At 33.7% G+C, this 18,572-nt stretch overlaps 1 protein-coding gene across 7 annotated transcripts in view; it reads left to right on the forward strand.

Annotated features, from left to right (window-relative positions):
• The window catches only part of FER (FER tyrosine kinase), a 445,427-nt gene that overhangs the window by 101,227 nt on the left and 325,628 nt on the right, over nucleotides 1–18,572 (forward strand). For all 7 annotated transcript variants that reach the window (XR_013418480.1, XR_013418479.1, XR_013418478.1 and 4 more), the window contains one exon: nucleotides 18,066–18,249. Coding sequence is in view for 4 of the 7 variants with exons in the window: in XM_015140536.3 (XP_014996022.1) it covers nucleotides 18,066–18,249 (184 nt within the window). In the remaining 3 variants the exon portion in view is untranslated. The remainder of the gene's footprint in view (nucleotides 1–18,065; nucleotides 18,250–18,572) is intronic.

The raw sequence follows: 18,572 nt of genomic DNA on the forward strand, positions 1-18,572 counted from the left end.
TTTTCTTAATGTGGAAGCTGAGGTCATTGATTTGAGAACTATCTTCTTTTCAAATGCAAGCATTTAGCACTCTAAAGTTCCTTAAATACTATTGTTTTTGCAATATCCCCTCAATTTTATATAATATGTTTTCATTTTTATTCCGGCCAAAATGCTTTCTAATTTCCTTTTTGATTATGTTTTTTTGTGTGTGTTTTTCTTTGATTCATAGGTTATTTAGAAGAATGCCGTCTAGTTTCCTAATGTTTTAGCATTTTTCTAGAGTTTTTAAATTTTTTAAAATTTATTTTCATTGTGGTCTGAGAATGTTTTTATGACTTTAAAATTTATGTAATACTTTATTTTGGCCAGTAAATGTCTGTTTTGGTAAATGCTTTATGTGCACTTGATAAGAATGTGTATTCTGCTGTTGTTCTTTAGAGTGATCTACATTGTCAACTTGGTACAGTTGTTTAATAGTATTATTCAAATTCATTATGTTCTTAGTAATTTTTTGGTCTATGTGTTGTATCAGTTATTGATGGAAGGATATTGCAATCTCCAACTATAATTGTGGATTTGTCTATTTCTTCTTGTAATTCTATCAGTTTTTACTTTATGTGTTTTGAAACTATTATTGGTATGTAAGCATTTATGAGTATTCTATTCTTTTGATGACCTGACTACTTTATTATTATGAAATGACTTTTATTATGCCTGGCAATAATATTCTTTGCTCTGTTATTCATCCTGTTTGATATTAATGTAGCCATTCCAGCTTTCTTTTGATTAGTGTTTACATAATATATTTTTCTTTTTCCTTTTTTCCTTTATATTTTATTTTTTACAACAGGGTCTCACTCTGTTGCTCAGGTTGGAGTGCAGTGGTGGTGTGCTTATAGCTTGCTGCACCCTCAAACTCCTGGGCTCAAGTAGTCCTCCTGTCTCAGCCAACTATGTAGCTAGAAATACGAGCATGTGCTGCTATGCTCAGCTAACTATTTATAGAGATGGGGTTTCGCCGTGTTCTCTAGGCCAGTCTCAAACTCCTGAGCTCAAGTTACCTTCCTCCCTGGGCCTCCCAAAGTGTTGAGAGTACAGGTGTGAGCCACCATATCTGACCTATCTATATTCTTTTTTCATACTTTAACCAGTTTCCGTCTTTATTTCTGAAATGCATCTCTTGTAAACAGCATATAGTTATCTCTTGCTTTTGTTTCTTGATAATCCCCACCTTTTAATTAGTGGCATTTAGACCAATATTTAAATGTAACTTTTTATCATGTTAAGTTTAATCTGTCATTTTGCAGTTTATTTTCTCTTTGTTCCATGTATTCTGTATTTCACTTTGCCTTTATTCTACCTTCATCTGGATTAATTGAACATTTTTCTGAAGATTCTTATCTCTTTTGCTGATTTGTTAGCTCCAATGTTTTATTTTAGTTTGTATGTAATTTACCATAATATATCTTTAAGTGGTATTATGCCACTTTGTACACATGCCATATATATAGTATGGGAATCTTACAGTAGTATAGTTCTGTTTCTCCTTTTCCTGTCTTTGTGCTATTATAGTGATATGTTTTATATATTTTACTTTTGTTTATGTTGCAAACTACACATTACATTTTTTTAAATAGTAAATTATCTTCAATAATAAAATATTTCATATATTTATCCATGTACTTATCTTTTCCAGCATTCTTTATTTATCTATGTCTCTATTTCTATTTGGTATCATTTTACTTTTGCCTGAATGGCTTACTTTTAAAATTTCTTGTAATGTAGGTCTGCAAATAATGAATTCTTTATGTATGTCTGAAAAAATATTTATTTCAGTTTCATTTTTAAAATATATTTTTTGGGGGTATAGAATTTTTTTTAAACAGATTTTTACCCCTTCATGTTTTTAAAGATGTTTCTCCAGTGCCTTGTCACAGAGAAATCTGCTATAATCCTTATCTTGGTTGCTCTGAACATTTCATTTTCCTTTGGTAGCTTTTAAGATTTTTCTTTTATCATTGGTTTTAAGCAATTTGATCATGATTTACTTTGTCGTAAGTTTTTTATTGAAGTTTTAATTTATGTTTGTGTTTTTTGAGCTTCTTGTATCTGAGTTTTTAATTTTCATCAAATTTGGAAAACTTTCAGCCATTATTTCTTCACGTATATTTTGTCTCCCCCTTTCTTTTTGCTTTCTTTCAGAGATGCCAGTTATACATATATTAGGCTGCTTGTAGTTCTCTTACAGACTCGTAATGCTCTGTTAATTTTTTTCCCCATTGCCTTTTTTTTCTGTTTCATATTGGTTAGTTTCTGTGACTATGTCTAAAAGTTTAGTAATCTTTTCTTCTGCAGTGCCTAATTGCCTTTAATCCCATCTGGTGGTGATTTTTTTTTTTTTTTTTTTTTTGGTTGTTGTTGTTAACTCAGGCAGTATAGGTTTTGCCTCCTCAAGGATGATTTAGGTCTTTTCTTAAACCTTTTATATATCTACTTAACTTTTTGAACATACTGAATACCACTATAATAACTCTTTTGAAATCCTTGTCACCCAATTCTAACTTCTGTGTCAGTCACTTTCAGTTGATTGATTTGTTCCCTCATTTTGGGTAGATATTTTTGCTTCTTTGAATGCCTGATAACTTTTGATGAGACGCTATACATTGTGAATTTTAAACTTATCAGACTGGGTCTCATTAACACTTTTAATAAAGCTATAAGACTTTTAGTCCAAGGATAAAATGTAGAACATTGTCTTAATTCATGATAGAGAGAATAATAATAACATTTTGTTTGTGAAATGATGGGAGTTTAAAAAGCATATTATTAGGGCTGGACGCAGTGGCTCATGCCTGCAATCCCAGCATTTTGGGAGGCCGAGGCGGGTGAATCACGAGGTCAAGAGATCAAGACCAACTTGGCCAACATGGTGAAACCCCATCTCTACTAAAAAATACAAAAAAAATTAGCTGGGCGTGGTGGTGCGCACCTGTAGTCCTAGGTACTTGGGAGGTTGAGGCAGGAGAATCACTTGAGCCTGGGAGGTGGAGGTTGCAGTGAGCTGAGATTGTGCCACTGTACTCTAGCCTGGCGACAGAGCAAGACTCCGTCTCAAAAAAAGAAAATAAATAATATTTTTAGTGCCTTTTTTGAGCTTGTTTTTCCTCTTGGAATTTATAATGATTCTCTACTGTTTTTCTATATGAAATCTATAATATACTTTTCCGTGTGTTTGTTTTGTTTCATAAATAATCTGAGGATTACAGTTAAGGTGTTTCTGATTTTTCTTCTGCATAAGTTAAATAATTGAAGTTTTTGTATACTTTAGATAATCCTTTTATAGTGTTTGATTTTTCAAGGAATTCCATAAGTTTAGATTTATCACTGTACACACTTAAGTATTTTGTCTTTGTGTTTGATTTGTCTTTTGATCTCATGTGAAATGAGAAAAAATTTTGTATAAAACTTGAAGGAAAATGTTTTATCTATTTTTTTAAGTTGGAATACTATTTGTTTTTCTATTAGAAGACATTAAACTTTTAAGATTTACTTTTTATTCTTTTTTTCTTGTCAAGGGATTTCTGAAAAAATGCTGCAAAGAATATCTGTATTCTGTTTATTACAGTAATTTTCTGTTTATTTAGGGCAGATCATATTGATTTTACTACACTTATTTTACAGTATTCAAAAAAAATAATAATGGTCACTTACAATGTTAGATAGTTTCCCATAGACAAACAGTTTTTAAGTACATGATGGGGAGAATAAGAAATAGTTGAAACCAAATCTGTCTGATTTCAGTGTCCATGGCCTTTGGTGGTTTTGTTTCTTCCTATGAAGAACATGAACTAAATTAAACTTTGTTGTGATAATGAAAGATCAAAATACATTAACCTAAGTTTTAGAGTCTTAGTGGACTTTATCATCCTTCCTAATTTGTTCTGAGAGTTATATGAGTTTATTTATTCCCAGATATTTTGGGCTCACAATTTCCTGAAATTGTTCATGTTGTAGATAATATACATCATTGTATTAATCTGTTTTTATGCTGCTGATGAAGACTGGGCAGTTTACAAAAGAAAGAGATTTAATGGGCTTACATTTCCACATGACTAGGGAGGCCTCACAATCATAGCAGAAAGCAAGGAGGAGCAAGTCATGTCTTACATGGATGGCAACAGGCAAAGAGAGAGATTGGGCAGGGAAATTCTGCATTATAAAGCCATGAGATCTCATGAGACTTATTCACTGTCATGAGAACAGCATGGGAAAGACCTGCCTCCATGATTCAGTTACCTCCCACTGGCTCCCTCCCACAACATGTGGGAATTCAACGTGAGATTTGGGTGGGGACACAGCCAAACCATATCAATCATCTTCACCTATATATATACATGCAGGTTCTTGTGCAGATGCCATGTAGTACTTTGTTCAAAGTAAAAAAAAAAAAAAAAAATTAAAGAGTAAATATAATGCATGCCAATTTTATAATATGTAAGCAAAACCATATTGTATGGTATTGAATTTAATAATTTCAAATGTGGTTTTTTTTTGAAGTTTTATAGTTTACTTAAAGATATTCTGAAGTATCAGAAAAGATGTTAAAAATAACTACACTCTAATTATATATTCAGATATAGCCTACTTAATTGATTCTGTAGGTCTAGAGTTATGCTAGGGTTTTATGTTTACCAAACCTCAAAATACCGATCATAGTATTTATGAGGCCTTTTCTTACATGAGTAGGAGTCTGAATGCTTCTGCTTTATCACACATCATGTTTAGGGAAAAAAAAGAAAACAGGATAGCTACTCTACATTACACATGCCCATGTCAATCAGTCTAGAGGCACTTGAAAGGAGTTATCTTCACCCTCTTTTATCACACGAGTAGGGAAACAAACTATCTTCCTAATTATCCTTTTTCTCTGATAAATAAAAGAGTGCTAAGGGATTGGTAAACCCTCTGGTAATTTGTAAGCCGTCATTTACCCTAAGCAGACAGAGTGAGAGGATACCTACTGCTAGAACTGTGGGGAGTAGCTGCAAGTCTCATTCAAAAGTAAATTTTTCTGTAATTGGGAAGTAGATTTTCTTAAATTGCCTCTTCATGCATTATGAATAGTTTGTGATATTTTATAGCCAATTAAAATTGATTACATCTGTTGAGTTGTCTCTGTAGAGTACTTTAATTATGAAAACCAGTTTGAAATGAGTCCAGCCTTTAGACAGATGGTTAAATTTATGTTTGAATAAGTCCACATTTTAAAAAATGGATATGACTTTTTAAAAGCTATTTTAGTTAATTTCCTCAATTTGAGTTCACCAAGAATGGCAACTAGCCTTCTTATTCAATATCTGTATATTTTGGTGATATTAAAATATCAAAATCATGTGTGGGTGTTATATGGAGGTCCTTATATTCTGGAACTCAAATTTCTCTCTCAGTTGAACATATGGAAAAATTCATATTGGGCATGGTAGTTGCCAAAGTAGAGTTGAAGCTACAGTGGTTGGTCATGAGTTCTGTTGAAGTGACCTGAAAATGAGAGGTTTCCACTTATTTTTGGATTTAGTGATTAATATATATCAGCAGCTAACTTACGGAATGAATGCTTTTTGCTGCATAAAGTATGAAGTGAAATTTCCTTAATATGATAGGAACTTTACAAGGTAATTAAAAGTAATGGCACTCTTAGCTTTAATGAAATTTGCATTGGGTTAAAGCTGTGCAGAAATTGGAATGACAGTTATAATAATCTCATTAAATGCTGAAGTATATGGGATGGAATATGCTATATGATTCATTTATATTCTTTATATTATTTCCTAAATTTGTCCATATTTTGCTTAGTTTTGTTAAGGAAACAAAGCTAAGTTCTACACATGAAAAAATTAAGAGAAGTTCTATCTTCTATATTTTATAGGCAAGCTTCTTAGCAATACTAGTTCTGGACTTCATTACTAAAAAGATGATATAAATGTCATAAGGTAGTATTGATAATATAAACAGTGTGACCTAAACAGCACATGGTAAAATTATAATCTTTCAATAACTTTTAAAAAATTGATTTGTTTGAATTTCTTTTTTTCAAATAAGAACTATATCAATTTATGCATTTAAGAACTGTTTGTTGAGTTCTTGCTATATGTTAGTCACTGCTGTCTTAATTTGGGATATTGTAGATAACAATATATACAAAAATCCCAGCCTCCTTGAGGCTTACATTTTAGAGCAGAAGATAGCTGATTCATAAAGAAATAAGTGAAACATAGCATGTAAAATGGTGATAAATAAATACCATGGAGAAAAACGAAACAAGGTAGGGAGATTGAGTATTGAGAAGATGATCGCGTATTCCTCATGGAGAAAGAAACGTTTAAATAAAGAGTGAAGGAAGTCAGGGAATGAACCACGTGATCATCTGTAGCAAAGAGTACTCCAGGTAGAGGGAACAGCCAAACAAAGTCATTGAGATTTTATCATTTCTGGCATATTTGAAGATCAGTGCAGATGCCTTTTTGTCTGTAACTGAGTTGATTGATAAGAGAGGCATGGAGGTATGACATGAGGTCAGAGATGAAGAATGATGGTAGTTGAGGATCTTGGTAGTTCTTTTAAAACACTGACTTTTACTCAAGTAAGATAGGAAGCCATTGGGGTGTTTTGAGCAGAGGAGTGACGTGAATGAACTTACATTTTAACAGGATAATTGTTGTAACCTTTTTGAGAATAGTCTGAAATGAGAGAGGAAGGACAAAAGTAAGGAGACAGTTACTTCCAGGCTGTTGCAGTAGTTTAGGCAAGGGGTCATGCTGATTTGGACCTGGTTGGTAGCAAAAGAAGTGCTGAGAAGTGCTCAAATTCTGTATAAACAATGAATCCTTGTTATTCATGGTAGTTTGACAAAGTCACTGTGTACATTAAATTAGTTAGTGCTGACTTGTTTCACCTAGGGGACATAAAGATTTGTTTCCTGCAAGCAATGGCAACATTTTCAGCAACTGATCAATACATAACTTTGTTTTATGTATGTTTTCATTTAAAGACACCTTATGTAACATTGAACTCACAACCAGTGGTGCTATAACTCATGGCTAAATGAAACTTATCTAATACAGGTATCTTCTCTTTAAGGGTCATCACAGCCTTTTTGAGTGTAGGACCATTAGACAGACTTCAGCACTAGCGCCATTTCAAACAGTGAAATCACTAACAAAATTCACAAAAATGTGAAAAATGCACCACATAGACTGCAAATTGTTTACAGTTGTAAAAGCTGAAACAGAGCAGAGCCTACTTTTGTTCAACCTCAGCTCAGAACCTGTGCCTTTACTCAAATTTTTTGCTGCTCTGCACATGGCATACCCATAATTGACCTGGAATGCAGTGCGTGTATTGTTTTGGGGGTTTTAAAGAAATTTTACCCCGTAGGTAAATTCAGGAATACAACTTTCACAAATAATGAAAATCTACTATCTATTGAAAGTAGAACTGGCTGGACGCGGTGACTCATGCCTGTAATCCCAGCACTTTGGGAGGCTGAGGCAGATAGATCACTTGAGGCCAGGAGTTCAAGACCAACCTGGCCACTGGCCATCATGGTGAAACCCTGTCTGTACTAAAAATACAAAAAATTAACCAGTCCTCGTGTGGCAAACACCTATAGTCCCAGCTACTAGGGAGGCTGAGGCACCAGAATTGCCTGACCCAGGAGGTGGAGGTTACAGTGAGCCAAGATTGCCCCCACTGCACTCTAGCCTGGGTGACAGAGCAGCAACACCCTGTCGAAAAACAAAAACAAACAAACAAACAAAAAAAGCCTGGAGGATTTGCCATTGAATTGGATGTAGTTTGTGAGAAAAAGAGGAAAAAACTGATTCCAGGATTTTTGGCCTGAGCAACTGAAGAATGGCATTGTTAGTAACTGAGGTGGGAAAAATGTGGGAAGACCGGTTTTTAGAGTTTTATTAGATACTTAAGTGGAGATGTTGAATTAAATCTCTAGTTCAGCAGTTCCAGGGAGAGGTCTGGAGTAGAACTATAAATATGAAATGTTAATTGTCATTTTAAAGCCATGAGATTTTATGACATTACCAGTAGTATGAATGAAGATAAAAAAAGAGAAGAGTCTTAACAAAGACTGAGCCCAACATGAAGTCAGGGAAATAAAGAGTTAAAAATAATACAAAAGACCAATAGGAAAACTAAGTGAATGTGCTATTCTGGAAGACAATATGGGAAGACAGGTTTCAAGGAAGAGCAAGTGATTAACTAGGTTAAGTACTGCTAAAACATAAGGTGAGGACTAAGATTTGGAGTTAGCAAAGTGTACATTATTGGTGATTTTGACAAGAGAAATTTCAGTGGAGTGGTACAGGGAAAATCCTAAATGGACTGGGTTTAAGAAAGAAGGAGAGAAAAGAAACTGGAGATAACCAGTATCAGTTCTGCAGTAAAGGGGAGGAGAGAAATATGGAAGTAACTGGAAGAAGTGCAGTAAAGGGAGGTTTTTTTTTGTTTGTTTTTCAAGATTGGGAGCTATTACAACTTGTTTGCTGATGAAACTGCACTTCTAGGGAAGGAAACACAGTTGAGGCAGCAGGAATGAAGGAAGAATTGCTGGAGAAATGTCCCTGAGTAGGTGAGAGAGGATACATCTAGTACCCAAATAAATAGATTAGTCTTTACTTTGAACAAGGACAGTTTATTCGTAGTAATAGTTTAGGAGAGATGGAGAGATATGGATTCAGATAAAAAAGTTAGATATGCTGGTGAAAGCTTATGGAAGTTCTCTTCAGAGTAATTTCTAAAAATGGGGTTCACGGACTCCCTCTTCACAGTAATGTGGCTCAGATATCAAAATCATAAGGTACAAACTATTAAGTACACAGTGAAAAGTTTTTTTTCCCCAGTCATTATTCATTTTTTTCCTCCAGAGGCAACAGATATTATCTGCTTTTTCTAGAGATATTTTATGCATAACATGTAGCTTTTAAGCCAGTTTATTAAGTGTGTTCATCAACTTATTAGATACGTTTCATATCATAGTACATATTAGGAGTTGGAGGTTAGTGTGTGGTTGTTTATGCTAAGTTAATGATGATCTCTGCACTTCTTGTGGTACAGTTATATCTTAACATGATGACTATTTGGTGAGCCTTCATTTTAATTTTCTTATCAAATATCTTTTAGGAGGAGACTATAACTGTGCATCCCTCATATAACCTAGGACAACATGGATTGTAGATAAACATTTAAAGGATGAATGCCCTAAATTTTCTGTAAATGTTGTTTTTCCACATACTTGACTAGTCTTCTAAAGTAAAGTTAAATCTTTTTTTTTTTCATAGTATGGCTTCTTTTTGTATTAATATTACATGCAGTGGAAACATACCTGCTAGGAGACATACAAATTAAAACTAAATTTTCTTTTCTGAACTAGGAAATCAGTGTTTTGATATTTAAAGAACAAATTGTTGAGGCTTCTTATCTGTAGGCTGAATAACACCAGTTCTTTATATATAATGATTATTCTGTTACTTTAAAAGTTTGATCCAGTTTTCACAGCTGTCTTTTAACTATATTTTAACATCATTTCAGTCCTATAGAAATGTTGAAAGAATAGTAAAAAGAATTCCCATATACCGTTCACTCACGTTTCCTGAATGTTCACATTTTACCACATTTGCTTTGTACTTTTCTGTCTCTGTATGTGGTACATATATATGTATGTGTATGTGTGTATGTGTAAATATAAAAAGTAAATGTATATTTATTAAGTTGTCATATCTTTTTGGTTGCCTTTATGCTGGAATAGTTAAAAGTCTTTATGGTTCGCAAAACGTTGACATTTTTGAGCGGTATAGGACGGTTATTTTGTGGAGTATTCCTTGATTTGTTTTTCTGCATAATATTTGTTATTTAGTTTTCATAGGAATACCATAGAAATAATGTTCTGTTGTCGGTGCTTTATATCAGGTTCATGATGTCAGTTCATCCCATTATTGGATATTAATTTGATCATTGGAATAAGGTGGTATATACTTGATTTCTCCACACTAAAGTCACATTTTCATTTTTCCTTGTTAATAAGTATTATAGGGAAAACATTGACACTGTGTAAATATGGTGTTACTCTTCAGATTTTCACCCACTAGTTTTTCTATCAATGGTGCTTGCCTAAATTATTTATTATCATAGCAATTGTGAAATGGTAATTGTCTAATTCCATTATTCCTTTTACATTTATTAATTTGTTTTTAATATATGGAAGGGCTTTTCCCTCTCTCTGGTTTATTTTTTAAATTTATGTATTAATTTAATGTATTAGAATGAACTCACAGATTCAGATTTTTATTCATGGATTATAATTTTCTACTATAATAATTTTATACTATCATGCTCAGATTTGGGCAGTGGGAGCCACTTCAAACTGGCTCCTCTGTCCTTTTGACACATTCCTATCATTCATTGAGTACGTATTTTCTGGCTCATCTTACACTTTTCCTACTTCAGGTTCCATTTCTCTATGAAACCCTAGTTCCTTTTATTGGAGAATTGTATTTGGAAAACAATATCTGGCCGTTGGTGTGCTCGTTGCTAGTGGAGTATCTTGTTCTAGGTCCTGTTAATTGACAGAGACAGGAAATAAGCAACATGTACACACTCATGTACACCTGTGCTTTTTTTCTGTTATCTATTGGTCTATCTAGGGATACACTGAGGGGTTCACATTGATACTTCAAATTCAAATCCAATACCATAGAGTTTATTCCTTCTCTTCCTATTTATATATTTGCAACTGCTTTCTCTGGCAGTGAGAAACCTAGCTTCTGTTATTCACAATATTTTACTTACTTGCTCAAATGCTAGAATACACAGAAAGTAATTTCAATATTGCTAACTCATGCCTCTGAAAAATGAAACTTAAAAATTACAGTTTGGTATTTGTTTAAATATTTTCTTGTCTTTAGCCTTCTATTTGTAATCATATACTGTTTTCCAAAGTTACTTAGTTTTTTACAAAATTACTTCCCTACTCCTTTTAGTGTGGTTAGTGTTACTCACTGGAAATACAGTTTGGTTCATTTGTTTCTGTTGTATCTCATTTTAATTCTGCCCCCCCCCATCCTTGTTAATTTTGTTTATTTCTGTGTGAAACTTTAGTGATTCTAAAAGTTAACACTGTTCAAAACCATATAGAAAACTCAGTCGTTTTTATTTCCCTTTCTTTCTTGCACAAAACTACGATTATATAATATTCTTTTTCCTTTGCTTCTCCATTGATAATGCATCCTGAAAATGACAACATTCAAGTTGGTAGATAGTTTTTTCATTCTTTTTTTTTTCTGTCGTCAGTCTCTTGCTAGTTTTTTCATTCATTTCAACAACTGCATGCCACTTTAAGATTATTTAAGCCCTTTCCTACATATGGACATATAGCTTAAAATAACCTTATATATGTGTTTTGTATTGTGTGTGTGTTTGTGTGTGTGATTGGAGGAATGAATTCCCAGAAGTGTGATATAAATTCCAAGAAGTGTGATTGCTGGGTTAAAAAGTATATTTACATGTTATTTTGTTAGATATTGCCAAATTTCCTTCTATAAGGGTTATACCAATTTGTATTTCTACTAGAAATGTATGAATTTTTTTTCTCCACATTCTCACCAACAGAGTTTCTCAATTTGGTAGATGAGAAATAGTATCTTAGTTCCTCCTTCTTTCTTACATTACTGTCACTGCTGTAATCTACCACTACAGTTTTTCAGTATTTTCACATGTAGAGCAGACCTTCTTTTTCTGATGGTTGTTTTTAGATCAGTCTTAAGCATGCTGCTGTTTCTTCTCTTCATCCCCACCCCTGCCTCACCCCCCTACACCCACCCCCAAACAACCCACCCAACAGCCTTTGGTCTTCATAAAGGCTTGCTATGGGAGGGGGAGAGATCATTTGTAGAGATTTGATGTTTACTTTTCTACTCATAGCCAATTTAAAATTTGGACTCTGTCTGCCTGTTATGCTGAGGGTATGAGTTATATTTTTCCTTTTTTTCTTTATTATAGTTTTGGGTAATATGTGGGAGATTCAGAATTATGCTGCTGCCATATCCCAGCTACCCAGAATTCCCTCATTCACAGTATCATAAAATTATGGAATGTAGATTTGGACATGGTACATCATTCACTTTACAGGTTGTTAGAAGACTGTGGGTCAATCGAATGTAGCAGTCACTATATATGCAAGGAAATTATATTACACAGAGTTTGAGAACTTGCTCTTTAAAGGTGTTTTATATTGAATTTTTAAATAAAGTATCACTTTCAGTTCTCTGAACAGTTCAAAACCCATAAAATGTTTAATAAATGTTTCTTGATAAATCACATTTTCTTATGCCAGGAAATTTATTAAAAGTAGCAAAATATGTATATACCTATTTATTATTATTTATTATTATTATTATTTTGAGACGGAATCTTACTCTGTCGCCCAGGCTGGAGTGCAGTGGCACGATCTCGGCTCACTGCACGCTCCGCCTCCTGGTTCCAGTGATTGTCCTGCCTCAGCCTCCCGAATAGCTGGGAGTACACACCACCACCCAGCTGATTTTTGTATTTTTAAATAGAGAAAAGGTTTCACCATATTGGCCAGGCTGGTGTTGAACTCCTGACCTCATGATCCTTCCGCCTCTGTCCCCCAAAATGCTGGGATTACAAGTGTGAGCCACCGTGCCTAGCCATACCTATTATTTTTTTTTAATGCTTTATAGGAGCATATAAACACAAAAGTTTTTTTTTCTTTTTTTCTTTCCAAATTCTGTGCTTTATTTAGCCTTTGCTATTAACTGCATTTTGTCAATTTTCTGCCATTTAATCTATATTACAACCCAGTGAATTAGAAAGGGCAGATAATTTAACTCCTATGTTTAAAACTTAGAAACTAAAATTTAGATTAAATGGTTTGCTTGGGGCTGCACAGCTAATCAAAGGAAAAGCTAAGACTAGAATTGACTTTTAACATTGTTCTTGTCAGAACCACACTGAGTAAAAAAGGTAGCTCCTTCATTGTTTCTACATATCGCACTTGAATTTAACTTCCATGTGAAAAAAAACTTGTGTATACATTTGACCCAAGTAACTATAAGTTAAGATGAATTCCTGTGCATTTTCTTCATACTCAGTGTGCCTAGGATAGTGATTGTAGAGTAATAAGTAAAATTGTGAAGTTGAGGAGCATATTAATCTCTTTTCACACTGCTATAAAGACATATACTTACTGGGCAATTTATGAAGAAAAGAGGTTTAATTGGCTCACAGTTCCACATTGCTGGGGAGGCCTCAGGAAACTTACAATCATGGTGAAAGAGGAAGAGACATGACTTCGTGGCGGCAGGTGAAGGACTGAGCAAGAGCAGGGAAAACTGCCTTATAAAACCATCAACTCTTCTGAGAACTCACTGTCACGAGAACAGCATGGAGGGAAAAAACCCCTTCATGATTCAGTCACCTTCCACCTGGTCCCTCCCTTGACACATGGGAATTACAAGGATTATAATTCCAGATGAGATTTGGGTCGGGACACAGAGCCAAACTATATTAACAAGGAATGTTCTGAAAGAAAGGAAAATTATAAGGTAGTAGAAAGTTTAGTTATCCAAATCAAAGCAGGGTGTACTTGTGGACACTTTATTTTTAGAAAATAATCACTTCTTATTTATTATCACAGGCTTTCTACCATAATATTTCACAAATGGCAAACACTTCAGACATTTATAATAAAAAAGGTGACTTTTTAGACTAGCTTAATGAGTAGTCTAGCCTTTCTCTTGTAAATGTCAAACTTACATAATTGAGTTTTGCTAGCTTCATTATATTGTTTATGGCGTGACATGTTGTTTATACATTCTGTTATTACAAAACAATAAATAGATTTGTCAACAAGTGGCAAATGAATTATAATTTAATCTCTTTGTGAATTTTATTATGTGGAGGAGGAAAAATTGGATGTTTTCCTCCTTGTTGATTGACACGTAGAACACTCCATGCCCTGCTCCAATGCCTGTCATCGTTTAAAGAAAAAAAGGAAAAAAGCACACAGAACAAAGATAGGATTCTGTATCTGTTGTATGAAAAATAAGAATTGTTTTATTCTATATACTTCACATAATTTTAAGATCATATGCATTTATTTAAAAGTTAAGAAAGTATATTAGTGATCTGAGATATTTTGAAGTAAACAGAATTGTATTAGGTTATTTTTTGCAACAATTTTGTTAAGTAAAAGGAATTTTAAGGTTTTTATTTGTAACATTGGTTTTTATATGGTATTAACATTTCTGAAATTGACTTATATATCCTATATAGCACCGTAAACATTTATTTTCAAACAAATCAGTAAAAAGTAGCATAGAATCCCTTTCTAAATCATGGTAAGTGAGCATGTTTTTAAAACTCTTTGTTTATACCTTCAAGGGAGGGAGATAAAAGATTGATTGATAATGTGCATGCATAAGTATGCCTTATAACCAAATGTAGAAGTGTATGTGAGCTGTGGAGTACTCCTCCCCAAAATCTGTTAAAACATAACCTGAAATCTGGTTTTAAACCTGAAAGTGGTTTTGAGAATTTATTATTATCATTTTAATACAATGGATTCCGCATTGGATGTTTCCAAAGGCATTAAATATTTTTGTAATTGTTATTAATGACCATTGGTAAGCTGTTGATGATTAAATTTTGGCTCTAATAGCTTCAGGTTGTTTGTCATATACTATATTTAATAAAGATAAAGGCATCTGGGAAATTCTTAACTTTTCTAATGTTATCTTGGAGCATAAAATCTTAGTGAGTTGAGTGTTGTGTATTTAGTGAATCATTTATACCAGCTAGAAAGACAGATGGGTAGTGTGCAGTTTAAATATCTGTGCAAATGGGAGGACAGATGGGTGGTTTAAATGTCTCAATGAAAATGTGTAGAGAGATTGTCTTCTGAAGTTAGACTAAAAAATTTAGGGAATTAGGAATAATAGTTAATATAACAATAAAATTTTTAAATAGGGCAAAATGTGGAATTCAGTGAATTGATTATACCTTTTGAACTGACAGTAAAACGTAACATCTTAGAACACAATACTCAAATACACTTGCATGGTAACTGCCTGTTTTGTTTTCTTATTATGAACATGTGGACTGTAGAAAGTGTCTTTATTACTTGGAATTAACTTACCTGGTTAATTGTACCTGACCTTTTGAACTGTTGTCAGAATTAATTTATTCAATTTCAAGTAGTCAGTGAAACTTAAACTAGCTTAAAAATGGTGAGTAAAAAAAAAAAAACAGACCAAAAACCAAAAACCTTGAAATGGGCCTTAAAAAGGGCAGCTTCTATAGCACGAGTTAGTGAACTTTTACTCTTATTCAGGAATTAATATGACTTAGCTTCTAGCCAAAATATTGGTTCCTATATGGGCAGTTATATACCTTAGATCTTGGGTGTCAGCTTCATATAGAAGCCTCCTCCTAACTTGTGTGGGTGGAGAGGAAAAGGGTGCTCATTTTTAGATGGAAGGCTGTGGGCTGGCCATAGATATGTCAGTTGCATTGACCTTTTTTTTTTTTTTTTTTTTTTTTTTTGATGGAGTCTCATTCTGTTGCCCAGGCTGGAGTGAAGTGGCTTGATCTTGGTTCACTGCACCCTCGGCCTCCTGGGTTAAAGTCATACTCCTGCCTCAGCCTCCCCAATGCCTGGTACCGCAGGCACGCACCACCACACCCAGCTAATTTTTTTGTATTTTTAGTAGAGACGGCGTTTCACTGTGCTGGCCAGGCCGGCCTCGAACTCCTGACCTCAAGTAATCTGCCTGCCTCAGCCTCTGAAAGTGTTGGGATTACACATTAGCCATTGTACCCAGGCAATTACATTGACTTTTGGGGACTTTTAATGAAATATATTCTGTAAGAAGAATGCTAAGTAGTAATATTCATGAATAAAAATGCTATTATATTATTCTATGAAAAATTATTATAGTAACTGATCATGTGGGAGGATATATTCCTTAGAACATTAAGAATCATTCATGGTTAGTATTACGGAAGTCATTTTATTAATTGCTAAGTTAAAAAGTTGTGCCAAGTGTCATGCAGAGTGAAATAAATCTCTAGGGATTTATTTTAAGTGAGACAAAAAGTTTACTGATTTCTGATAAACATTAAAAAAATTTAAATAGATTTGAATTTTTGAAAAAATCACTGGGCATACCTCATAGTAAGGAGAATAATCATTTTATATTAAAGTTATATAAACACATATATGATTATTTACTAGTTCGTGACATAAAATATATTATCTTGTGGGTGGTAGTCAAAAAGTTTGAAAAACTACTACTTTAGTGATTAAAGTTGTTTTTTTTTTTTCTTTCTGATTTTCTTCAGGTGAGAACTGAATTAATGTACTTGCTTCCCTCCTGCCACTCTAGTTTTAGAACATGTTTCTGGTCAGCAGTGACAGGGGTTAGAGATACTCAGGTGAAAATACTATTTTCTTATTGAGAAGTTCTTTATGTTATAAAGTGAAATAGATTATCTGTGTAACATTTTATTAATAACTTGGACAGTTATTAATATCCCCATGTGCAAGAGCCAGTGAATGGACTATGGGTACAGAATTAAACTCTTTAATATAATTATGTGTTACTCCCTAGAAGTCAGTGATGATTCTAGTGTTTGTGAACACTAGAATGTGTTGATAGTAGAGACATACAAGTCTGCCAGAAGGTTTGTTTCTGTTTATGTGATGTGGATGTAGTTCCTGAGCATCAGAATTGGAGGGATGATGAGAAAGCAAAGGAATTCTAATGGTCCGAGGTCTGAAATTGTCCCTCTTTGCAAAGGCCTCACCTTTTCTCTGCTCTTTGCTCTGGGGGTACTGAGATTCTTAAATGAGGAATACTCAGGTGGTTGCTGAGCCTACGCAGAACGGCAACAAAAGGGAGGCTGCCGTCAAAAATTCTCAACTTAAGATCTGTTTCTGGGGAGGGGATTTATTTGGAGGACCTCTTTGGAAAGGGCAGAAATTAGTAAATATCTTGAACAGTTTGTTTTCTGAATCTACATTGACAAGAAATATTTGCGTAATTTGCATCAAAAGTTTAAGATCTGCTTAAAATTGTCATTTATTTATATATTCATTCGCTTATATTGGCAATCTGTAAATGTTTTCTAAATGACTAGTGGAGGAACTATAAAATGTTTTAACTTATAACATTATCAGTATCTCTCAGACTTCCTCTACATGAAGTCTAAATTTCTCTGCTTGATTTTCAAGTCATTCAGCACCTAGAAGTGCCCTACCTAAGCAGACCTATTTCTTTAACTTTCTCAAAACTTGCTGTCTTTAGATAAGCTTATCTCTATGTAACTTTGTTCTTTCCATGTAGTCACTCAATATTCCAGTTCACAAGGCTCTATGTCAAGGACTCTGTTTTGCCAAATACTGAATTCCCAGTGTTTAGCACAGTTCCTAGTAGTGTTCAGCTAATAATATTCATTGAGTGAAAGGAAGGAAGGAATGAAGGGAAAAAAGGAAGGTGAGAGGAAGGGACTATCTGTTCTTATCTTTCTTATACTTCTCCAGACATGTCCTATATTTTAAGGTTTGCTTCTCCACAAAGCCTCCTCTGAGTACCCTTGTCTTTGTTGATATCTCAAACATAGACCTAAAAATTTAACATTATTTACAAACTTTCTTGGTTTCTTGGTTTTACAGTTTTATGTGCACTGTTGTTTCAATTTGGTATAAGCTTCTTGAAGATGAAAAGGATCATATATCTGTACTTTTCTGTGTTTTACTTTGACCTTTATTCACCATTTAGTATCCTACATGCCTCCTTCTTGGCAACCTTTGTGTTAAGGATAGACAAATCAACAGTACCTTGCATAAAGCTAAGCACATAGTGTGTGTTCAGTAAAATTTTGTTATTTATAAAATGTGTGAAATAACAAAACAGTAGTAATTCAGTTTTCATGTAGTGAAGATAAAAATTTTTTCTTTTACTAACGTTCTTCAGTTTTTTTTTTTTCAGGGAAGGAAACTGAAAAGGCCAAGGAACGATACGATAAAGCGACAATGAAACTTCATATGTTGCACAATCAGTATGTATTGGCGTTGAAAGGGGCACAGCTCCATCAGAATCAGTATTATGATATCACACTTCCCCTGCTTCTGGACTCCTTACAAAAGATGCAAGAAGAAATGATAAAAGCACTGTAAGATACATTTTCTTTTTATCATAAAATGCCTTCACAAAATGATTTCAACATATTTTCTCTCTAGTTTAGGTGTTGTTTCGTAAGTTTTATTATTGACCCAGTCCAATGGGTATTTCAGACCTTGATTCTTCTTGATTTTCACTTTTGATGTCCCTTCAGTTTGGGCTTATCCCCTAAACCTTCTAGCTGGCTTCCAAAATGGTCCTTCTTTTGTATGTTTTTGTTTTGTTCCCTTAGCTGGAAATTTAAATGAAAAAAAAAAATTATAAGTTGAAAAGTATTTGGAAGTGAATATCTGCCTCCAGAGAGTTGGGTATTTA

Source organism: Macaca mulatta, chromosome 6, assembly GCF_049350105.2.
Source record: "Macaca mulatta isolate MMU2019108-1 chromosome 6, T2T-MMU8v2.0, whole genome shotgun sequence".
NCBI lineage: Eukaryota > Metazoa > Chordata > Mammalia > Primates > Cercopithecidae > Macaca > Macaca mulatta.